The 24,814-nt window shown below is 40.0% G+C and overlaps 1 protein-coding gene across 2 annotated transcripts in view; it reads left to right on the top strand.

The window, feature by feature from the left end:
- Window positions 1-24,814, top strand: part of CTPS2 (CTP synthase 2) — a 76,450-nt gene that overhangs the window by 6,139 nt on the left and 45,497 nt on the right. For both annotated transcript variants that reach the window (XR_012654372.1, XM_075057227.1), the window contains exons 5-13: window positions 859-975; window positions 2,369-2,452; window positions 7,016-7,096; window positions 11,019-11,170; window positions 11,423-11,555; window positions 16,306-16,394; window positions 17,171-17,265; window positions 18,117-18,179; window positions 18,831-18,874. Coding sequence is in view for 1 of the 2 variants with exons in the window: in XM_075057227.1 (XP_074913328.1) it covers window positions 859-975; window positions 2,369-2,452; window positions 7,016-7,096; window positions 11,019-11,170; window positions 11,423-11,555; window positions 16,306-16,394; window positions 17,171-17,265; window positions 18,117-18,179; window positions 18,831-18,874 (858 nt within the window). In the remaining variant the exon portion in view is untranslated. The remainder of the gene's footprint in view (window positions 1-858; window positions 976-2,368; window positions 2,453-7,015; window positions 7,097-11,018; window positions 11,171-11,422; window positions 11,556-16,305; window positions 16,395-17,170; window positions 17,266-18,116; window positions 18,180-18,830; window positions 18,875-24,814) is intronic.

Below are 24,814 nucleotides of genomic sequence, written 5' to 3'. Positions count from 1 at the left end.
TATAGCTCCAGCCTGATAAAAATATTTTTCTTCAGGACTTTAAGGATAATTGTATTGTTTTTCCATGGCAAAGTCCTGGAGGAGTTAGACTGAATATGTGTGCCACATACAACTGTAATTGTCAGAAGTTTTTCTGGTACTGGGTGAACACAAACATGCAATTCTGTCAAAAGCCACTTGGTGGCACAGAAAGATCATTCTGAAATACAAATACTACATAAGCCTTACACGCTAAACATTGCTTTATTCAGTGCTCAGTCTACTACACCTCTTTGTGTCTTTGAAAGACATCTAATTTCTGTATAAATAAGTTTTATCATGGACTTAGTCTTGGGTTTTGGTTTGGTAATAAATATGTGAAGTCTTTTATAATGTCAAATATTATTTCATGTTGTCTATATGGCATTTATTGATGTTGGAAAGCTATGATGATATTGCTAAATGTCTGTATCTTGTTGGTCACAACTGTTCATTAATCTGACAGACAGGAAAAGAAAGTTTTTCTGTGCAAAAACCTTCATATCAGCTTAACTATTGATTACTTGTTCATTGATTACTTGTTCATCACTTTGAAGGCAATGTGTATTATTCAGTAGCACTGCACATCTTCCCATGGGAAGCTTATGTGTTTGGTGTACAGTGAATATAACGAAAATGGAAAATTGTTTTATGTTTTCCACAGGAAATAAAATGCGCAGAATAGATGAGGGTTCTTTACAGAGTATGCCTGCAAATTTTAATTGTCAGATGTTTTAAGATAAAAATTTCAGAAGACTTCTTGTGTATGCAAGAGGTAGACTTTCTTGTCTTTTGTTTTTGCTTTCTGCCACTCTGACATACCCAAGCTTTCTTTTTCAGCTGGGTGGAACCATTGGAGATATTGAAGGAATGCCATTTGTTGAAGCATTTAGACAGTTTCAGTTCAAAGCCAAAAGAGAGAACTTCTGTAATATCCATGTTAGTCTAGTACCACAGGTAAGTTATTAAAATTAATAAAATAGATTTTACTCTATATTGGGCTTTATATTTGTTTACTTCACCCATTAACCATTTCATGCTGGAGGGTTTTAGAGACAGATATGAAACCCAGCCACACTGGGGTAAATAAAGGTCTTGATAATTACTTTATTGATGTGAGAATCTGTTTTAATGTTCTAAATTACCAAAAAAACCCTTATCAACACTAGTTTATCTAGAAGCCTAAATATAGTTGTACTTTGCACTGGAAGCTGCTGGTACATTATGAACCCAGTGGGAAAGGGCACTCAAACTCTAAGGTATCGTTTAAAATTCCGTTTGTTAGAGCTAACACTATAAGGAGAGAACAGTGTAAATGACCTTACATCCCTTTAGGTGGTGGGAGCCCCAGGTGGTGTAGCATTGAATGGCCCTGACATGCAGCATGCTGGGCAGACCACATCTGTAGAAGAGATTCTCCCCTTTCAGTCATTTGAGCTAACAGTTAAATTTCTTGCAAGGAAAGAGTTGTATCATTTTTACTGTCAAACAGAAGGGATGTTCTCAGGAGAACTTCTTCCCGAATCCCTAGATAAAGGCAAGGCCACGCAGGTGATGCAGTTGCAGATGCTGAGTGAGAGCTGCCTGCAGGCTCCCCTGTAATAACAAGTCGTCTGAGTTTGTCCTGCGGCTGAGGGGTTTGTGCAGCACAGGCCTGGACCTCCTCAGGTGAACTCTGATGTGGATCACTAACTCCTCAATGTATAATGGTCTTCCAGTTAAGACCACTACAGCTTTTTGTACAAGGCTAAAAGTGTTTTTCCATTCAAACTCTAAATGTCACTTCACAAATAGGTTTTCTTACTATTTTAAGAGGTAAGTGTTCACTGGGGAGGTTTTGGTAAGCAAAGGTTGGTAAAGATGATATAATTGCACCTAGCACAGATAAAAAGATAATTATTAACCACTACAGCTACAGATTAGAGGATTGATCAGCAATTGGTGGGATTGATTCTGTGTATTTGAGAACAGAATTATTTACTACCTCTGGTTATTTCCAAGGACAGTTACTGAAAGCTTTGTGCTATGTTGGACATTCTCCATTTATTAACAAAATCCAACCTTTGGGATAGTCTTCTTCTTCTTCTACCTGTGTCAATTATATTGAAACATTTTCTCTGAAAGAAAAAATCATAATAAACCTGACCTGAATTAGGGCCATGTGGTTTCTTCAAAGAATTTCTTATTTAAGTAATAACAGTGGTGCCATTTCTGGCATATTGTGGCTCTGTTTGGATATGTTTACTTCCTGCAATTATTACTACTTGCAAAGACTTTTTTCTTTCAACCTGTAACTGCTCTGTTAGTAGGTGTTAGCTGCTATTTGAGCTTTCAAAATATGTCTTTCCAGCCTAATGCCACTGGTGAACAGAAGACAAAACCGACACAGAACAGTGTTCGAGCACTGAGGGGTCTGGGCTTGTCTCCAGATTTGGTGAGTCAATAATACAGATTTTAATTTATAAGTGTCCTGTTTTCAGCTGGTGTGGAGTTAATTTTCTTTCTAGTAGCTGGTATAGTGCTGTGTTTTGGATTCAGTATGAGAAGAATCTTGATAACACGCTGATGTTTTCAGCTGTTGCTAAATAGTGTTTAGACTAAGTCAAGGATTTTTCAGCTTCTCATTCACAGCCAGCAAGAAGGCTGGAGGGGCACAAGAAGTTGGGAGGGGACAGGACAGCTGACCTAAACTGGCCAAAGGGGTATTCCACACCATGTGGTGTCATGCCCAGTATACAAACTGGGGGTAGTTGGTCGGGGGGGTGGATCACTGCTTGGGAACTAACTGGGCATTGGTTGGCGAGTGGTGAGCAATTACATTGTGCATCGCTTGTTTTGTATATTCTTCTTATTATTATCTTCTTCCTTTCTGTCCTGTTAAACTGCCTTTATCTCAACCCATGAGTTTTAATTTTTGATTCTGTCCCCCATCCTGCTGGGGTGGGGGGGGAGTGAGTGAGTGGCTGTGTGGTGCTTAGTTGCTGGCTGGGGTTAAACCACGACAATAGGTCATCTAGAACTGTCCTTGCATAACCTGTGTTCAAAGAATAAGCCTTTGTCTCCCATGACAGACAAGAATTTTAGAAGAAATGCAAAGTATATGCTGCACTGTTCACTAAAGCCACAGGAAATCAAATTACCCAAATTCACTCTTAAGTTAACTTAATTCAACTAACTCTGCAATATCTTGGGACTATAGCTATGTTCTTCTTCTAAAGGGATCTTTGCAAAAAAATTCTGCGCTGCTAAAAATAATCTCAAGTCTCAGTTCGCTTTGTGGGAAGATGTAGAATGCTTCTGGCTTCTAACAGTCTCTCACAAATTTCTTTTTATGCATGATTAAGATGAAGCAATCCTACCTTTGAAGTACAGCCTTTAAAAATATTCCTGTTTGGACATATAAAACATGTGAGTGAACCTTCAAAGTAAGGTTTCTCAATTTCTTTCATAGAATCATAGAATAGTTTGGGTTGGAAGGGACCTTAAAGGTCAGCTAGTCCAGCCCCCCTGCAATGAGCAGTGACATCTACAACTAGGTCAAGTTGCTCAGAGCCCCGTCCAACCTGACCTTGAACGTTTCCAGGGATGGGGCATCTACCACCTCTCTGGGCAACCTGTGCCAGTGTTTCTCCACCCTCATTGTAAAAAATTTCTTCCTTATATCTACTCTAAATCTACCCTCTTTTAGTTTAAAACCATACCCCTTGTCCTATCATAATAGGCCCTGCTAAAAAGTTTGTCCCAATCTTTCTTATAAGCCCCCTTTATGTACTGAAAGGCTGCAGTAAGGTCTCCCTGGAGCCTTCTCTTCTCCAGGCTGAACAACCCCAACTCTCTCAGCCTTTCTTCATAGGAGAGGTGCTGCAGCCCTCTGATCATTTTTTCATGTCCCTCCTCTGGACCCGCTCTGACAGGTCCATGTCTTTCCTGTGCTGAGGACCCCAGATCTGGACGCAGTACTGCAGGTGGGGTCTCACCAGAGTGGAGTAGAGTGGAGCAGAGGGGGAAAATCACCTCCCTGGACCTGCTGGCCACACTTCTTTTGATGAAGCCCAGGATACAGTTGGCTTTCTTGGCTGCGAGCACACATTGCTGGGTCATGTCCACCTTTTCATCCACCAAGTACCCCAAGTCCTTCTCCGCAGGGCTGCTCTCACTCCATTCTTGCACCACGTACTATAGTGAACCTAAAGCCAGCAAGTTTCACCTCATGCCAGTTGGCAAAAGATGATAAATGCTCAACTCCTTCCATTCTTTCTCCCCAGTGCTCTAGTAATGAGTATGTCCTTATTCCCTGGCTGCAGTGTTTGCCTCCCTGGCACTTTTCCTTGGGAGCAGAGAGGACACATAAGTAGGTTGCAGCTCCTCTTTGTGATACCTGTCTGCCATTGATGTTAGTCTGCTTGGTCAAGTGTTGATAGCAGTGGAGCCAGGGCAGCACAGCTTCGGATGCCAGTACAACCCCAGTTCAAACCTATGCTTGTATCTTCCTGAGCTGCAGCTGGTGCAGTTGAAGACACACTCTGTTTCTATGTCTGCTTCAGGAACAGAAAAGGACAATTTTGCTCTTTTGTGTGAGGCTGCTTGTTAAAGAATATTTTCCTTACTTGATTCTGGAAGTTGTTGAGCACTTTCCATTCCCATAAAGTCCACTGGGAGAAGAAGCTTCCTAGCCCTTCTCAGAAATGAAAGAGTAGTGAGAATAGTCCTACTTCTGTAGAGTATTTATATCCTCAAAAAGGAAAAGTGATTCTTAAAAGCATAGTCACACAACTAAATTTTGTGTTGTGCTTCTTTCTGATATTTTTTTTAAACTCTTGCATTTTATATTTATCAAAAAGCATGTTTTTAATTACAAAATGAATGGCTTCATAAATAGGTTATATGAAAGATGTGTTAGGTAGCTTCAAACTGTTGTGACCTGGTAACTGTAATCAGCTTGTGGAGGGAAAGACTTTTATTAATGCAATGCTGCTCTATATTCCAAGCTTCAGGGCCTAAATTTCTAAATCCCTTTTGAGGTGCTAACTGCATATGGAAAGTTGCATGTGATTTTTGAAGGCCTTTAAGATAATTGCCAGTGTCTGACACCCCCCCCCCCCCCAATTAATTTTTAAAAGCCTGTTAAGTGTGTGTGTATAATAAAAGGAAAACAGACTGTCTAGTCACTTTCTCACATATTGAGTTCTTGCCTGGAGCAGTTCTGGGACTGCCAGAAGTGCAGTACTTTTTTTTTTCTTTTTTTTTTTTTTTTTTTGAAATTGCTGTTGTTGACCGCGAAGGCATAGAGAGGTTACACTCTGAGCACAGCCTCTTGATGGTGTTATAAAGTTGCTTGGGCACTGCTTCAAAAAAATCTTTAAATGGTTGCTCTTTTGGGCAGGGGCCCAATGCCGAGACAGCACATGGGGAAGTCAAGAGGGCTTCCTTCATAAGCTGTGCTGCCAGGCTGCCTGATCTAAACTTGCCTAGACCTATTCTTAATACCTGCTGCCTCACTGTCTGGTCCCAGGCTTCCCTGAGGTGGCATGCTGGGCCAGTCTCAGCTGTGTATGTACAGGAGCCTTTCTGTTCTCCATGGGGTGCTCTAAGCGCTTAATGAATACGCTGTATCGGCAGATTTCATGGACTCTGTTACAACATTGTGAAAAGTGATTATACACTTGTCAGTGCTGCCCTATTCAGTTGAATTGTTCCTCATCTTCTTTGTAGTATGTTTCTTTGAGATGCATCTCGGCCACTGTTATTGTAGTTTCATGTTTTCATGCTGATTCTGATGTTTTTGATTTCTGTGACTGCATTAACTTTAAATTTGTCTCAGCAAGATGGATCATAGATTTCAAAGTGGATTTAATCCACTTTTTAAAGTGGATTTAATCATTCCACAATATTTTCAAGGTTTATGAATTATATCTTCAAACAGTACCCAGTTTTTAAGTATAAGTTGTGCTTAATTGAATAGAATGTACAAATTGTTTCATAATTATTTTTTGATTATTAGAATGTGCACTAATTTTCCTCTATACTTGGCATTGGTTTTCTGTTTCTAGAATTTCTTGCAAGGGTAGAGGAAGTTAATTAGACTTCATCAGCATCAGTGTAGCTAAGCTGCGTTCTAGCAAGGTGATCAAAGGTCAGCTACAAGTTTCAGAACAAAAAAGGCTTAAAGCATTAAGTAGTTGCATTTGCTAGAAAAGGAAAATAATGAATTAATCTTTTAACAGGATCATCCTAGTTTCTGTTATACTTTCAGGATTCAAAATACCTTAAGGTAGTAAACTGTCTAATCAATAGGCACACTGATAGAGCAGTTCTGCATTTTGAGCTAGTTGACTGAAGTTACATACTGCAAAAAACCTCCTTCCAACAAACACCAAAACACATGCTTATTTTCTTTATTGGTAAAAATTATCAATATTTTCTAAAATTTCCGAGTTTTATATGTATCAGCAAAATAATAGCAGAATAATTGCACCAGGAAAACCCCACAAAATTATGCAATAGTTTTCTCATATTCAGCCTCCTTCTTTTTATCATGATGTGCAAATTAAGAGTTACGAAAAGGTGCTGAAGTACTGAAATACTAGAAAACATGCATGTAAGCTAAGTATTATTGCTCTAAATTTAGCTGATAAAGTCACTATTTCTTTTGATTCATCATATTATTCATACTTAGAGAGCTGCTAGACTTTAGGTAAAGAGTATTACAATAGTAGCTACAAGAAAGGAGAACGTGAGGAAGCAGTATTACAGAGAATGCCAAAGAAAGATTAATAAAAGTGGGTCAGTATGGGCAGGGAACTGATTTACTTCTGCCTTGCTAGCAGGTATTTGTGAGCTATGAGATAATTCTAGAACTCCAAAAGAGGGGAAGAGAAGTAAAGGCACATTTGTTTGTGCTGTTTCCAAAGGAGATTAATCTCTCCATGAACAGTACTGAGGATTTTGTATTGGTTTGCCTAGTAAATATTTGAGATTTTTCCTTCTGTTATGACAGATTGTCTGCAGAAGTGCAAAACCTATAGAAATGGCAGTGAAGGAAAAGATTTCCATGTTTTGCCATGTGGAGCCTGAGCAGGTCAGTACTTTAATATTTTGTCATTATTTAAACGTGTGGGAAAGCATACAAATATTTCTGTGCATTTCTGTTTTCAACTTCAGACTGTTTCATTAACATGTAATTGTTTTTACAATTTTTATCTTGCTGTCATGTACACTATAACACTTCAAAAATATTGGGAGTTCATATGTTAAATTTTATGTCAAATGGTCATTAACAATTTAAATGCATGTTATGTAAAAAGTTAATAAAAGGAACTGATTTTGAGTGCATGATTAATTGCTATACATAGTTGTGAAAACTGTGCAGTTTCAAGCTGTCATTGGTTATTGTCCATAAATCATCTCAGGTGGTTATAATAATGGATGAACAGAGTGTAGTTAAAGCTAGGGGTTTTGCTTATGTCCATAGATCATCATAGCCACATGAACGCTCTTTCTGTGATGACATGGAATAGGCTATTCATGCCCTTTAACATGCATAGAACATCTACTGTGTAGTTATATATCCTTTTATAATTCATGTGTGATTTTGGCCTTAATAGTTTGTGATGAATTGTTATTCAAATACTAATTTTGAGAAATCAAATGCTCTTTAATAAAATTTTTGCAAGTGAGAGCATTTTACTCTTCAATGTAATGTATAATACTAAAGGGATAATAGATGCCAACACTTATGCTGTATTTCAAATAGGTATCAGTGGTGACCTCTCTGCAGGTGTGTAAGAAAAAGCTTTTTATAGTAAGATTCCAGATAAGGATATAGAGAGCAGTGTGGCCATTACTCCCTGCTCCCTCCCCTCCCATCCTTCCATCTTACTGTCTGTGGGAGAAAACACCCTTGAACTAGCTTCTGGAAAATCCTTCAGAAATGCTTTTGTAATTCCTCTCCAGCCAGAGAGAGACAACTGGAAGTTCAGTCAAACAAAAACGTTGTGTGCTTTTCTGGCAGTATCAGGCCATGTGTAAGCATATACTCAGATTCCAACTGCAGTTATTATGCCAGTCTAACTGGACCAAGAGTCCCATGTGTAACTGAACTTCCCTAAGAGCTCCCTGGCAGGGAGGGAAGTATCTTCATGGCACTGGTTTTTTTTTGTTTGTTTGTTTGTTTTTCTTCTTAAAGTTCTGCCTTTTAGGGTAGAAGCTCAATAGTTTTAGCAGTTACAGCTTTCATGAGAAGCTGAGTATATGATCCCAGGCAGAGTGCTGCAGTCTTTTTGTACTGTTCTGGATAGCTCAAATGTCTATCTGCAGCACTGCATTGTGTAATATAGGTGTGACCCGGGCGGTTAGACCCAGTGGACTCAACTGGGATGCTGCTAGGTGCTATACTGTGTTGCATCTGCCTTTTTTTTCTTTTTTTCTTTTTTTTTCTCCTTTTCATAAGTGTATTCGTCTTAAAATTAATGAACCACTTCTGGATTTCAGAAGACACTGGCCGCGTGTCTATATATTCCCTAGAATGATCCTGGATTTCTCGTGAACTGAAGGATTGGATGCATCATCAGTCTTCTTCCTGGAGCTATGTGCAATGCTAGTAGAGAAGCAGCTACAGTTTATTTTGTGTCTAGAACAGTGGTTTACAGTCTCAAGGAGATCAGTCTTTTCAGTCCACCTTTCCCATTTATTTGCTGTTGTAGAATCACAGAATAGTTGAGGTTGGAAGGGAGGTCATCTGGTCCAGCTCCCCTGCTCAAGCAGGGTCACTTAGAACCAGTTGCCCAGGACCATTATTCAGGCAGCTTTTGAATATCTCCAAGGATGGAGACTCCACAACCTCCCTGGACAACCTGTGCCAGGGCTCGGTCACTCTTACAGTGAAAAAGTGTTTCCTGATGTTCAGAGGGAACGTCCTGTGTTTCAGTTTGTGCTCGTCGCCTCTTGTCCTGTCACTGGGCACCGCTGAAAAGAGCCTGGCACCATCTTGTTTGCATCCTTCTCTCAGGTATTTCTATACATTGATGAGATTTTCTACCCCTATACCCCCGAGCCTTCCCTTCTTCAGGCTGAACAGTCCCAGCTCTCTCAGCCTATCCTCATAGGAGAGATGTTCCCATCCTGTAATCACCTTCCTGGCCCTTTGTGGGCCATGGACTCTCTCCAGTACGTCCATGTCTGTCTTGTACTGGGGAGCCCAGAACTGGACCCAGTACTCCAGGTATGGCCTCACCAGTGCTGGACAGAGGGGAAGGATCACCTCCCTCGATCCGCTGGCAACACTCCTCCTAATGCAGTCCAGGATACCATTGGTTGGCTCACGTTCAACTTGGTGTCTACCAGGACACCTAGGTTCTTTTCTGCCAAGGGGCTTTACGGCTGGGTGGCCTCCAGCACGTACTGGTGCCTGGGGTTGTTCCTCACCAGGTGCAGGACTTTGCACTTCCCCTTGTTGAACTTCGTGAGGTTCCTGTCAGCCCATTTCTCCTGCCTGTTGGCAGGATGGCAGCATGACCCTCTGGCGTATTGGCCACTCCTGCCACTTTGGTGTCATCTGAAAACTTGCTGAAGGTACGCTCTGCCTCATCATCCAGATCATTAATGGAGATGTTAAACAGGACTGGACCCAGTATTGACCCCTGGGGTACTCTGCTAGTTACTGACTTTCAACTAGACTTTGTGCTGCTGATCATCATGCTCTGGACCTGGCCATTCCACCAGTTTTCCTCACTGTCTGCTCATCCTGTCCATACATGAACAGGTTGTCTGTGAGGATCTCACAGGAGACAGTGTTAAAAGCCTTCTTGAAGTCCAGGTAGACAATGTCCACTGCTCTCCTCTCATCTGCCAGGCTGGTCACTTCATCACAGAAGTTTATCAAGTTGGTCAAGTATGGCCTCCCCATAGTGAATCCATGCTAACTACTCCTGATGATTTTCTTGTCTTTTGTGTGCCTAGAAATGGTTTCCAGGACTGTCATGACTAGTCCATGAAGACCACATACTATTTTGTCCACAGACCGACTCTAAGTGGAATTTTTTTTATTAATTTGCTTTTATCAAGTGAGTCTTCCCTCCTCACTTCAATGTATGTACCACCAAAACAAAAGCAGTGTCTTCAGCTTGTTTCAGGATTATAACAGTCTTCATAGTCAGCACGGCTGTAACCTAGAGCAGCTAGTGATTCTCTCTTGTTATATCCTTAGGATGGTAGCCGTCAAGTTTGGAAGAAGAGTTGGATAAGCCTTATTGCTACTGTAAGAGGGCTGTGGTTACCCTATTCTTTTTGCTGTTGAATGGGTACTTAGAGAGGCATGGGGCAGCATGCGTGTGTACATACTTATGTGATGAACAGAAGTAACTCACAAATAACTAAGTGAGTATCCTTTACTTCTCGTGTATCAGGGAAGAACACTTGTGCTTAGGATTCTGAACTCTGCGGTCTTGTGCAAGCCAAGTTCAATGAACTTAACTGCCAGCAGCTTGGATGCTGTTTATAAACGTGTTCTTAACTAAATGGTCCTTGAATGGACTATACTCATTAATTAATTACATAACCTAATCCGCTATCAAAATTCTTTTAGGAGACTTTATCGCAACCTCATTGGGTCTGCTTTGTTAGGTTCCATTTGTGTTCGTTCTTTCCCAGTTAATATTATTCAAGTTTGTGAGAGAGGGAGAAAGAAGTGTTAGCAAGCATGATTGCTTGTGGGGCCAGATGTTTGTATTAAAACTGATGTATTGATAGGCTTGACAAGCTATTTTTGTATGATGGTGTAATGAAGAAGTGAAACACATTTCTACCTTTTGGGTAACTTTTTCCTTGTAGATCTAGTGGAACCTTAAATACTAGCTGTGCTGCCTTGCCCATTCAAAAGAAAAGTATTTAACCATTAGTATGTATGTATAATACAAAACGCTTGTAGTGTACAAAAAATATAATGTATGTTTCCTATGAAAAATTTTTAGGTAAGTCTTTTATGTTATGCTTTCTTTTGTTAGGTGATATTTATCCATGATGTTTCTTCCACTTACCGAGTACCAATCCTGTTGGAGGAGCAAGGCATCATTAAGTATTTTAAACAGAGGTTAAATTTACCTATTGATGACCAGCCAAGTGATCTTCTAATGAAATGGAAGAAAATGGCTGACAGGTATTCTAACTCCTGCTGCTTTTTCTAGAAGTGTTTTAATTCAAGTTAGGTGTTTAGTTGCTGTGAAGTCACCAAACTGGACTGGGCTCAGTAGCATGCTGCTGATCACCACCTGTGAATGGTCTGGGTTAAAAACATTGTCAGTTTTGAGATTTTAGAAGATGTTTTGTGAAGATAAAGAAAAAGTAAACACTGTTAAGATGTTTTCTTTGTGAAAATTGGTATAATAACAAAAAAACTTGTTTTTGTCAGATACGAAAGGTTGCTGAAGGTGTGTTCCATAGCTCTCGTTGGCAAGTACACAAAACTAAGTGATTGCTATGCATCTGTTTTCAAGGCTCTGGAACACTCTGCGCTGGCAATTAATCACAAACTGGATTTAATGGTGAGGATATTTCTGGCTTTTGCTTTCAGGAATACTTTGAATATACTCTACTAGTTCCCATCACGTGAGGCAGTTTTAATTCATGTGGAATTTGGAAAATGAATCATGCAGATAAATACAGACTGGCCAAGCATCTCATTTTTTTTAAAGAAGTGTTTACAGATTTCATTATTTTATTTAGAACTAAATTTACCTGAAAGGAATGCTGTAATTCCCTGAAACTGGATCTGATTAAAAAGCAGACCTTACCTGCAAATTTATATTTATTATCAAAGGTAGGTTTCACTTGTTCTCATGAGGTGATGATGGGGTGAAGTGTTTATGGGTGAAAATCAGGGGGAAGGCCAACAAGGCAGATATCATGGTGGGAGTCTGTTATAGACAGCCCAACCAGGATGGCAGACAAAATATTCTACAAGCAGCTGGGAGAAGTCTCACAATCGCTAGCCCTTGTTCTCGTGGGGGACTTTAACTGGCCAGACATTTGCTGGAAATACAGTACAGCAGGGAGGGAACAGTCTAGGAGGTTCTTGGAGGGTGTGGAAGACAACTTCCAGACACAGCTGGTGAGTGAGCCAACTAGGGAAAGCACCCTGCTGGACCTGTCGTTTGTGAGCAGAGAAGCACTTGTGGGTGATGTGATGGTTGGAGGCTGTCTTGGGCACGGCGACCATGAAATGATAGAGTTTTCGATTCTCGGAGAAGTAAGGAGGGGGGTCAGCAGAACTGCTACCTTGGACTTCTGGAGGGCAGAGTTTGGCCTGTTTAGGGAGCGGGTTGACAGAGTCCCTTGGGAGGCAGTCCTGAAGGGCGAAGGAGTCCAGGAAGGCTGGACATTCTTCAAGAAGGAAATCTGAAAGGTGCAGGAGCAGGCCGTCCCCATGTGCCGTAAGATGAGCCGGCGGGGAAGAAGACCTGTCTGGCTGAACAGTGAGCTTTGGCTGGAACTCAGGAAAAAAAGGGAGTTTATGACCTTTGGAAGAAGGGGCAGGCAACTCAGGAGGACTACAAGGATGTTGTGAGGTTATGCAGGGAGAAAATTAGAAGGACCAAAGCCCACCTAGAACTTTTACTACTACTGCCATAAAAGGCAATAAGAAGTGTTCGTAGAAATACATGAGCAACAAAAGGAGGGCTAAGGAGAACCCCTGCATCCAATAAAGGACAGAGAGAAACATAGTCACAAAGGATGAGGAAGAGGGTGAGGTACTTAATGCTTTCTTTGCCTTAGTCTTTAATAGTAAGACCAGTTGTTCTCTGGGTACCCAGCCCCCTGAGCTGGAAGACAGGGACGGGGAGCAGAAGGAAGACCTCATAATCCAAGGGGAAATGGTTAGCGACTGGCTACACCACTTAGACGCACACAAGTCTGTGGGCCGAAGAGGATCCACGCAAGAGTACTGAGGGAGCTGGCAGAAGTGCTCACCAAGCCACTTTCCATCATTTATCAGCAGTCCTGGCTAACCAGGGAGGTCCCAGTTGACTGGAGGTTTGCAAACGTGACGCCCAGCTACAAGAAGGGACGGAAGGAGGATCCAGGGAAACAGAGGCCTGTCAGTCTGACCTCGGTGCTGGGGAAGGTTATGGAGCAGATCGTCTTGAGTGCCATCACGCGGCACACACAGGACAACCAGGTGATCGGGCCCAGCCAGGATGGGTTTATGAAAGGCAGGTCCTGCCTGACCAACCTGATCTCCTTCTATGACCAGGCGACCCACTTAGTGGATGAGGGAAAGGCTGTGGATGCTGTCTACCTGGACTTCAGCCGGGCCCTTGAGACCATTTCCCACAGCGTTCTCCTGGAGAAACTGGCTGCTCATGGCTTGGATGGACGTGTGCTTTGCTGGGTAAAAAACTGGCCGGCTGGCCAGCCCCAAAGAGTGGTGGTGAATGGAGTTAAATCCGGTTGGCGGCTGTCACAAGTGGTGTTCCCCAGGGCTCAGTACTGGGGCCAGTTCTGTTCTCATCCAATGATCTGGATGAGGGGATCGAGTGCACCCTCAGCAAGTTTGCAGATGACACCAAGTTGGGCGGGAGGGTTGATCTGCTTGAGGGTAGGAAGGCTCTACAGAGGGATCTGGACAGGCTGGATTGATGGGATGAGGCCAATTGTATGAGGTTCAACAAGGCCAAGTGCTGGATCCTGCACTTCAGTCACAACAACCCCATGTAACGCTACGGGCTTGGGGAAGAGGGGCTGGAAAGCTGCCCAGCAGAAAAGGACCTGGAGGTGTTGGCTGACAGCCGGCTGAAGATGAGCCAGCAGTGTGCCCAGGTGGCCAAGAAGGCCAACGGCATCCTGGCCTGTATCAGAAATGGTGTGGCCAGCAGGAGCAGGGAGGTGATCGTCCCCCTGTACTGGGCACTGGTGAGGCCGCCCCTCGAGTCCTGTGTTCAGTTTTGGGCCCCTCACTGCAGGAAAGACATGGAGGTGCTGGAGCGTGTCCAGAGAAGGGCAACCGAGCTGGTGAGGGGCCTGGAGCACAAGTCTGATGAGGAGCGGCTGAGGGAACTGGGGTTGTTCAGTCTGGAGAAGAGGAGGCTGAGGGGAGACCTTATCGCTCTCTACAACTACCTGAAAGGAGGGTGTAGCGAGGTGGGTGCTGGTCTCTTCTATCAAGTAACTAGTGATAGGACGAGAGGAAATGGCCTCAAGTTGCGACAGGAGAGGTTTAGAGTGCATATTAGAAAAAATTTATTCACTGAAAGGGTTGTCAAGCATTGGAACAGGCTGCCCAGGGAAGTGGTTGAGTCACCATCCCTGGAGGTATTTAAAAGACACGTAGATGTGGTGCTGAGGGACATGGTTTAGTGGTGGACTTGGCAGTGCTAGGTTAATGGTTGGACTGATGATCTTCAACGTCTTTTCCAACCTAAACGATTCTATGAGTAGAAAAGGCAAATATCGCACCAATCTTCAGAAAGAGCAAAAAGGAGGATCTGGGGAGATGGCAGGTGGTCAGCTTCATCTCATTTCTTGGGAAGATTATGGAGCCCGTGGAAGGGACCCACGCTGGAGCAGTTCGTGAAGAACTGCAGCCCGTGGGAAGGACTCATGTTGGAGAAGTTTGTGGAGAGCTGTCTCCTGTGGGAGAGACCCCACAGTGGAGCAGGGGAAGAGTGTGATGAGTCCTGCCCCTGAAGAGGATGAAGCAGTAGAGACGTGTGATGAAGTGATTGTAACTCCCATTCCCCGTCCCCCTGCGCTGCTGTGGGGGATAGGTAGAGAATTTGGGAGTGAAGCTGTGTGTGGGAAGAAGGGAGGGGTGGGGGGAAGGTGTTTTAAGATTTGGTTTTATTTCTCATTACCCTACTCTGGTTTGATTGGCAATAAATTAAACTAATTTTCCCCAAGTCGAGTCTGTTTTGCCTGTGATGGTAATTGGTTGAGAGTTCTCTCCCTGTCCTTATCTTGACCCACAAGCCTTTTGTTATATTTTCTCTCCTCTGTCCTGCTGAGGGGGGGAGTGATAGAGTGGCTTTGGTGGGCACCTGGCGTCCAGCCAGGGTCCACCCACCAGAAACGTTAACGGACAAGGGCCTCTACTGTACTTCCCTGCATGTGCTAACTTCCTTTTTAGTGTTTTTGTCCAAAGGCTCTCCGCATAATCCTGTGTTCTGAAGGAACTACTTAATATTGTATGTGGTATCCACCACATATCTGAATGATGAAATGTTGATGCTGTTTGAAGTGATAAATGTGCTGGCTCAATATGTTTGGCAAGGAAACCACAATTAACTTCAGCTGTAATTAGTTTCTCTTTCCAACCTCCCAGCATGATAAAGTGTTCTTCTAGTTGATCCTGTAGTATTCCACTAGTATAGAATAACGTTCGTAAGTAGTTATTCTTCTGTTGTATTTTTGATGCCTTCTGGAGCATGGAAAAAGTAGAAAATGTCTGCTGGAAGACGGTCCTATCTGGAAAACTTTCAGCAATCTTCTTGTCGGTTTCTTTTCTCTGCACACAAATGAGTTTTGTCATTTCAGATGATCTCATTTTTATGGGGGATGGACTCTATAGCAGGATGCTATTAATTATGTTATTCTGAGGAAAAGACTGACAAAACCAAGAATCAAACTCTGTTCTTTTGTGTCCCCAGTGTAGTACATAGCTGCCTCACTCATTTGCTCTAGTGGTACCTCAGGAGCCATGCTTATTAATGGTAGTAGAGATTCTAATGCAGTATTTCTAGTAGGACATAGATAATGAGTCTGCCTCCCTCTCTACAGTTGATGCTTTCATGACAGTCCCCAGGAATGCCTTTCTCACAGGCTAGGCAATGGAGGTTTATCCAGTCTTATGATAAGATTAGATAAACTGTGGCACCCAAAAGCTAGGAAGGTGAACACCCTGGTCATATCTCATTTGGATGTCAGGATGAGGTCAGCACCACCCCATGATTGGTGCCCTGGTTTCCATTGGAATAAAACCTGGGTACACAGTTATGAAGCATTCTAGCAAGTCTGCTTACCTGGAGGATAGCAAAATGAGGACTGGAGGCAGGCAGCACTTTGGAGCTATGTGCAAAGAAAGGGGCATGGATTGCTGCAACTAGAGCAAATACTGGCTCTTCAGAGCAAATATTGGGTCTTCAGTGAAGTTGTTACCAGTTTATTGGGAAATTCACTTGAAACTCTAATAGTTTGTCTCAATGCTATTAAAAAGTTGGTTTTATAGTGTATGCTGCTCTTTTTGTGGAAGAAAAGACTATTTTATCGCATATTTTATTTCATATTTTTCTTTGTTAGTACATAGATTCAACAGAACTTGAATGTTCTATGGAAGCGGAGAACTCAGTGAAATATCACCAGGCATGGCACAAACTGTGCAAAGCAGAGTAAGTGGCATCGGATATGCTGTATTCCAAATGCAGACCGTGATATTTATTTCATGTGATGAAAAATGCTTCAGCAAGTCACTTCTCAGTGCATCCAAATTTTCATTACTTACGTAAAGGGATAGATGTGCATGGTTGGTGACAAGCTTCAGACATAGCAAATTATAGTATCAACCTATATACTCAAACTCTGCTTTAATCTCTTTAGACAAGTTGCAGTTCTTTGGTGTTTTTTTTTTTTTCTTTTTTTTTTTGGATAGCTAGATTTCTTTACAGTGCAGGTCAGTTGTCAAAGATTTTTCTTTGTCAACATGCATCATAGTGAAAGGTAGTTAGATAAAAGCTTAGTAAATGCTGGTGGCACTCTGCAAACATCTTTAAGAATCATTGCTGGGGTTTCAATTTATATTTGTAAAGGGATGTTTGTTGTCAAAATGGATTTAATTTCTTCAGTATTACTTAGTAGACAAAGTTTTGGTGTTAAGATCCTAGAGCGGTGAATATGTAGCTAGTTTATTTAAGCAATACGTATTTAAGCAGTGGGAATTTCACTGTGAAGCATGAGGTTGGTCAGATGAGAATTGGGCTGGGTAGATGAGACAAATCTCCAAATTTAGAGTTAAATTCTGTGTATTCTGAATGGTCATACAAAACATGCCTTTTGTGCATTGTGCTTGCTTTGTTATAACCTCAAAAGTCTTTCTTCAATTTGTATGGACTTCCTTTGCTGGCTTGATTCTACATGTTGGTTGCTTTATATATGGCTGTCATTACAGTGGTATTCTGGTCCCAGGAGGGTTTGGAATTAGGGGAACAGAAGGCAAACTCCAAGCTATCTCCTGGGCAAGAACAAAGAAAAAGCCTTTCCTTGGTAAGATCATTAGAGTCAGAAATTACTGTGTTTTGGAGGTGTATAGCAAGCTAATTGATAGCATTAATACCCCCCCCTCCAACCCCCCCCAGAATCCCAAAACAACAAACACACACTAGGGAAGGATCCTATCTTAGGGAAGTAAGTGTACTGTTGTAAATATTTGCCTTGTAAATAATGCCCAGGGTCATAGTCATATATTACATCTGCTGTATAAGGAAGGAAGAAAAAGACTATCCCAACTCCAGAAGTTTTATTTGCTATATTTGCATTTTATGTGGAGAGTTGTTGCTTCTCACTGTAATTAAATCAGCTTCATTATAGATATTAATCAGTGTGCAGAAAACATAGGTTTGTGGACCTATGTGGACACATTTGCTGTATTAAATATTTTTTGTTGATATACTGGTATAATTTATTATGGTAAAGTCTAAAGACCCCATCTGGCCTGTAAGCGAAGTGCTGTTTATGTAAGTGCCTCTGAAGCTTTGGTTCCTACTTCACATTTCTTACAATTTTGTAAGCTACTACTTTGACTAGTTGCCAAAGCAAAATTTGAATCTGGATGTACCCAGGCTTTCTTTGCAGTAATTATTGGTAAAACAGATGGGAGGAAGAAAAAAAATTTTTGAAAGGGCTTAAAGCACGTAATTGTCTCACATGTATTTGCAGAGTTTGAAGAATGAGTTTTACATTAAGCAGCTGTTTTTGTTTTAGCTTTTTGGTAACTCTGTGTATATACACTGGGTACCAAGATTTCGAAGCAGTCAAGTTTAAGACAGGACAGCAAGTACTTTGTCAGTCCTACTCTTTGTCCTTTTAAATCCTGGGGGTTTTGTTTTCTCTTCTAGGAGTTTGCCTGGGAATGCAGTTAGCAGTTGTGGAATTTGCAAGAAACTGTTTGAATTGGAAAGGTGAGATCAGTATGCTAGTGTGAATAAGATTTGCTTAGAAGAAATTTTGTTCTATGTGTGAAAGGTATATCTGTTATTACAACTATTGTATGGATCCTATGATCATTAGGCATTTAGCTCTTGCAACGTGATCATTTTCAGCTAAGCACCCTGTGCTACCTTTCTGTACGAGGGAGTAGGCACTCTTATTATGCAGATTGCTTGAAACCTGCCTCTTGATCTAACCAGTGTAGGAGAAAGTATGCTTACAGTTCACCTCTGTAGTCTCTGGAGTGTGCAGGTGGTCAGGAGTTAAAAGTGGGAAGTGGTTTTCTCACTTGCTTTCATTAGTTGGAGTAGCCAAACCATAGCCACAATTCACTGGTGAGCTAAATCTCTTCATACTACTACTGCAATACTACTACTATTGAATGAATTTCTTCCACTAAGAGCTGAGAGGAAGAAGTTCTGGGAAATAGGAAAGGAGTGTGTGTGACTGAGGTCATACGCTTCCTGCGGTAGCTTCAAAAGTGGTGCAGTATGTGTTTCAACATATAAGATTGTAGCTTAAAAGCAGGCAAGCCCGAAAATGCCACAGAACTGTTATGATGAGTTTGTTGTGCATGTAGAATGATGGAAATGTACTGTGTTTGTTTTGAACTTCTGTTTCAGATGCAAATTCTACAGAATTTGACCCAGACACAAAAAACCCTGTTGTAAGTACTGATTTTTTTTTTTTCCTGCATATGTTGTGTGAACATACATCTTTTGTTAAAAAGGGAGTTACCTCTGTGTAGGTTAAGATCTATCTATATTTTTACATGGTAGGACATGAAGAGGTGTCCGCTGTCCCTATTCAGTATTGTTTATGAAGGTTTTCTCTTTTAATAGTCCCTTGCCTTCACCTGCTCGCTTCTGTGATTTGCCTTAGCTTTTATTTTTGTAATTTTTCTAATAGATTCCTTGGCCGTAGACTGATGCTGGGAGTAGAAAACAATGTTTAGGTTGGCTTTACTAGAGAACAAAATATAAAAGTGTAGCACAAAGCTATTATAAAAATAAAAATTTATATAAAAAGGATTATATGGAAAGCTGTTGAAAAATTCTTGTCTTTCCTTTATATAATAGTATAAATAACCACTATACCATCCTCCCCCATGCATCTCACAGTCCTCCTTTTGAGAAAAATTTCAATGCTGTGGATATGACAGGGCTCTATATCATATGCCAATGGTCGGATTTTAGAGTGGACTTCTTCCAGGTATCTCCTAGTTCAGGAGAGTATGGTATCACATTATCATAATAGTAAAACTTAAAAAATGATCAGTAAGAGAGGGTTTTTAAGAAAATGAAAAAGAACAGAAATAGGTGTGAGAAATAAAGTAGTATGTTGGTGTAAGATGTAAACATCTGTTCTAGTGATAAATTAAGTGGGTTGCTCATAGTGACCTACTGTTTCTGTATCAATTTCCTTCAAAAGAGTTTTGTTGGGATTTGTAAGTAAAACATATTTTTCTCCACATCTGCTTAGTTTGAAGCATGCAAATTGGAGGTTTTTAAAGCATTTCACCTGTTTGTCAAGGTTGTTTATATGCACAGGAGAGATAATATAGTCTGAACTTTTGAAGGTAAATTGGAGACCTTCAGAGTTTCAGTGTGACACTTGCTGCTAAAACTTGGTGGCATTTGGAAATGTCCTCGGGTGAACAGAGGTAAACTTTGCATTTGGTATCAAATTTGTGGGCTTGCCGTCGTAAGAGGTCTCGTCCTTCACCCTTTTTGAATGTATGCAAAGGCATAGTCTTTCACTGTAGGGGTCAATTTCACAATAGTAATGTGTTGTAAAACGTGGAAGATGTTGAAAGCTTATTGTAACTTTTTTAGGAAGCAAGAGGGATAGTACAGAAGACTGATTCTGGGGCATCTTTATTTCTAGGGCTTTTTAGTGCCAGTTTTATTTAACTTCTCATGACTGCATTTCAGCTAGTCACCTCAGGTACCTTTTCAGGATGCAGTCAGATCATCAGGAGGGATGAGTCACTCTTTGGAACTGCAGGTTTCTCTCCATTATTCTAAGGGTTGTTTACAGTAGCTCCAATGCAGAGCTCCACACTTGGCTAAAGGCAGGAACACGGATGCTTGTCTGCTGCAGCCCTACTGGCAGTTTCTTCTATTACAGAAAAGCTAGTGTGTATTAGTACAATATATCTAGGACAAAATTTTATTCCACAAGTAATTAACTGAGTGATTTGCAGTTTGCATTCAAGGGCAAGTAAAGTATATGTGTGAAAGAGAAAATTATGTGGACATAAAATTAAGAAAATAATGGAGTGAATGTATGTGTCATAGAAGATTAATACAGTGTTTACAATTGAAGCAGTATGTTTGCAGTACATATAATGGATATTCTTTTGTTCTGAGCTACATTAAGGTTCTGAAATTAGTTATTACCAGTCATATTTCAGCGTTTTAATCTGATCTTTGACATCTCAGTTCTGGGCAAGAAACAGATGTAAATCATTCCACGGGGGAAATTTGCACTATCAATAATTATAACTACTAAATAATCTGTCTTAGCAGAGTCCATCTTGTGCTAAAAACTGTTTAGATATTCTATATAATAACAAATCAATAAAAACGATTGGATGAGAAGCAGATTAGTAAAGCTTGTGAACTACCAAACTGATGCAGATGTTTCATTATCCAAGAAAGTTAATTGGAAACACCGTATCAGTACTGATAATACCTTGTGATGTCACTGAGTGGCTCAAATGAGTGCTAACCTAGGAGCAAAGCAGTGTATTTTTCTTTCGTTTCCTGCTCCTTTGGAAACTGAAGAGGGAGAAGAAGGGCACTGGTGAGGCAGTAGCTGTGTTTTCTCTTATTTTTAAGAAAAAGGAAAAAAGGAAAAAGTTCAATAATATAGCTTGGCAGGGGAACTGGGGGACAACTGTAAAATATGCAGCTACTTACATCCCTTCTGAATTTGCTAAGCATTCGAATACCTGGAACTGTACTCACCAAAGTTGATAGCTTCTTGTAAAGTACATATAAAATATCTTGGCCTACTTTGCTTCCCTTTTCTCTGCATCTATGGAAATTTGAACTTTTTTTATTAGAAATAAAAAATGACATCGTCAAGTAATCATGTAACTCAGAATTAGGCTTCCAAAGGAAAAAAACAGGTGGCTGAAATAATAAGAAATGATATTACTGGCAACTGTCTCAATTAAAATAACACAAGTTATTGTACTATAGAAGACCATTGTCTTATTAGTAAAAAGTTTTGAGCATTGTAAAAGGTTTTTATGTGATGAGGCAATTATGACTTGTTCTGTTTTGAACCATGACGAATGTACAACTGAATGTTCAAATGTAGAGAGTTGCCTGCAATGCTGAGTATCTGTTTCATTTTAGTTGTTTGTCTGTTTCTGCTGATTATCATTATAGCAATGTTGCTCAACCTGGGTTCGGCAGAAGCACCCATGAGTAATTTTAGATAGGAGGGAAACCATGTATAACCCTGTATTGCTTGTGTTGGGGAATATTGATATCAATTATATTGACGTGTAAATGACTGCAAGTATTGTAGAGTTTAAGATTTCAAATACCTTGGAAAAACTAGTAGTCTCTGCATACAAATAATGGACGTTCATGGCTTAATAGTGTAAACCGGCCAAAATTGTGTATTTCAAATACCGTAGGGGAAAAAAGAATTCCTAAAGCTGAATATCTATGTGGTGAAAACTTAAAGGAAATGAGACCTAGAATTTGAAAATATTAATAAGCTGTGATTTATAAGCTGTGTTTGAGAGATTTGAAGTAGCTATTAGATATTTTCTTTTAGGCTTAAATTAAAAATGTGTAGTCTGGAGCAAAAAAAAACCCCGACCTCTAATATGGCAGTTGTCTGTATTCACCAGACTATACCATTTACACTATCAAAACACCACCTTAAGGTTTTGGCTTCAATTCCTCTTTAACACACATTTGATTTCAGTAAGGAAAATGAGGGAGGTACATGAGCAGCAATCACAGTCCCTCAAGTTCTCAATGTCATCTTGGTTGATTATGTGCAGCTCATGTTGCCATTATATATTCTTAAGCTTTCTGCTTTACTTTCTAGCCTTTTGGATGACAATGATAGGTGAATTGTTACTGTTCTTTGCAGGAAGATAGCTGTTCAGGAAAGTAATGCATTTGCTTGACAGTAGTGCTTAGGATGAGTTTTCTGTTGCAAGTAATAATTTTAAAATTAACCCCTTTAAAAGGAAACTGTATACTCTGTGAATGCTAATGAACTGGATTCACTGGATGGCAAAAGAGTTATTTGTTTTGTTCCATTTTCCTTGTCGTCTTCTACTATTAAACTTTGATTTATTTTTTGGGGTGAGCCTTTTAATTATGTTCTTTGTGCATTTTATTGCAACTGCATCTAATACTGTTCTAGAAGAAAAAAAAGACTCTTTCCAGAAATAATTCTAATGTGCTTTTGTGTTTGGTTGGGTTTTTTAAATTTAAAAAAAGTTAATTTTAATTGTGACTGTTGTTCTTTATGACCTATTGCACCTTGTGTGAGATCATGAAACTTCAGATATTGCACCAGGTAAAATAAGTGCATTTTCTGTAACTAGAGAAATTGTGCAGAAATAGATTTTGCCAGTAGGTGGCACTCTTACAACATGATTGTTTCTTGATGACCATTTTTCCTCTTCAGGATGTCAGTAACTCGATTGAATTAAAAAATTTCAAAGGTTGTCTAAGAGATGAGAAGGAATGTATGTCCCACTCATGCAAAAGCACCTCTTAAAATTCTGTGATTTTACTTCTGTGTGTAAGGTAGCTAACGTAGCTTAGTAAGCAAATGTGTGTGGGGTATACTTAGTTTTGAAATCAAAGCATATTGTTAATTTAGAATAATTTTTTTCATAAACCAGAAAAAAGTAATAAATACTATTATTTTTTTTTCTTTTCTTCCAAGAAACATAACACATTTTAACAACTGAAGGGTTCATGTAAAAGAATGGCCCAGGAGCCTGTTAGAACATTCATATCATGTTTAAATATCATAATTTTTAAGTCTTCTATTCATGCATCACTGGTGTGGAGTACATTATTCCTCATTTCATGGAGGGGAAATTCAAGGATAGGAAACCACTTTAGTGTGGGATCTTGAATGCACTTGATGGGCTTTGCAACTAAGTTGAGCCTTTAAGTCCTTAAGTAACTCTGAGATCGAACTGATTTATCAGGATAATGGATGATGTTGGTGTTAAAATTCAGTCCAAAATTCCAAGTTCTATGGTAAGTTTAGTGCCTAAATTACTTGTCTTCAAAATTTCCATTCTTCTCAGTTCTCTTCTTTTTCACTAATTTCCTCTTAAAGTAAATAATAATGCTCATGAATTACATGTGTGAAAATACATATGTCACAGGGAATCATGCAATGAAAAGCCTAAACTGCACCAAATAAATGTAGTGAATGTTTTCATTGCAACAGCAATGACTCAGTTCCTGTATGTACTTATGTATTCCCATTTACAAGAGTCATAACAAAAAAGTACCTGCTTTTGTAAATATAATTAAAAATGAACGTGTAATGTTACAGTCATCATACTTAGTATTGTTGCATTGTTATTGAAAATAAGTACTTCATGTTTTAAAAATTTGAACTGTTTACCATATGGAAGAGTCATCTTATGTGAATAATGAAACTGAACTGGGAGGAGTATTGGGTAGTATACACTAAGGGACACTCCTCATATGGAATGATACATCTTTCTTTTTGTGTGTTTTAGAAACCATTTGATTTGAATTGCTCTAGAGGTCCAAATAATAGCTCAAGTAAAGCAGTGTTTGTTAAATGACACTTTCTCAAATGCAGTGTGAAATAGAAACAGGTGGTTCTGAACTAATTGTGAGGCAGCTTAGCTGGTAAGTGTGGCTAGCAAATGTGCAGAAAACGCAACACAAGACATACTTTGTTATATGTCAAATCTTTATTCTGTACGTTTTAAAATTGTAACAAATCTGGGGGTTTAGGTGTCCATATAATGTACGCGAACACCAGGCTCTTCTCCTTCAAAGCAGTGATATTCATTCTTGCAGGTGCCTTACTATTCTGTACCAGTTATCTTTTTTACAAGCATCACAAACTCATCAAAGCTGACACTTCCGTCATTATTTTTGTCCAACGATTTAATAACGTTATCAAGAGAGAATGTATCCTGGTTTTATAGGGAAAAAAAAAGAAAACAAAAAACAACAAAAAAAGAGAATGAAATAAATAGATTGCCACAACTATTTTCCTATGAGGAATATTGCCAAGAAGTGATGCAGTCAATAGCAGTCAGTGTAACTTGAAGATGTTACTGGTAGTGTTGTATTTACCAGTTTTACTGGTTAAACTAGAAATACAGTGCTTGCTATTGCCTGCCAAAAATGTTAACAAAGATATGATAACCATTTGAGAAGTATCAACTATTACTCAGGTTACTTCAGTCTTATGCGTAAATTTGGAATTTAGGAAATGGAGCAGGTGGAATAGCTGCAGCATGGACATAGCCACCAATAAAAATTGATATGCATACCACTCACTGATCTATTAGATACTAATTTGGGTCCTGCATGCGCTTTTTGAAAACATGTTGCTACTT

Source organism: Buteo buteo, chromosome 25 (assembly GCF_964188355.1).
Source record: "Buteo buteo chromosome 25, bButBut1.hap1.1, whole genome shotgun sequence".
In the NCBI taxonomy this organism is placed as follows: Eukaryota; Metazoa; Chordata; class Aves; order Accipitriformes; family Accipitridae; genus Buteo; species Buteo buteo.
The sequence above is the reverse complement of the archived record's forward strand: the minus strand, read 5'-3'. Positions and strand labels throughout refer to the sequence as shown.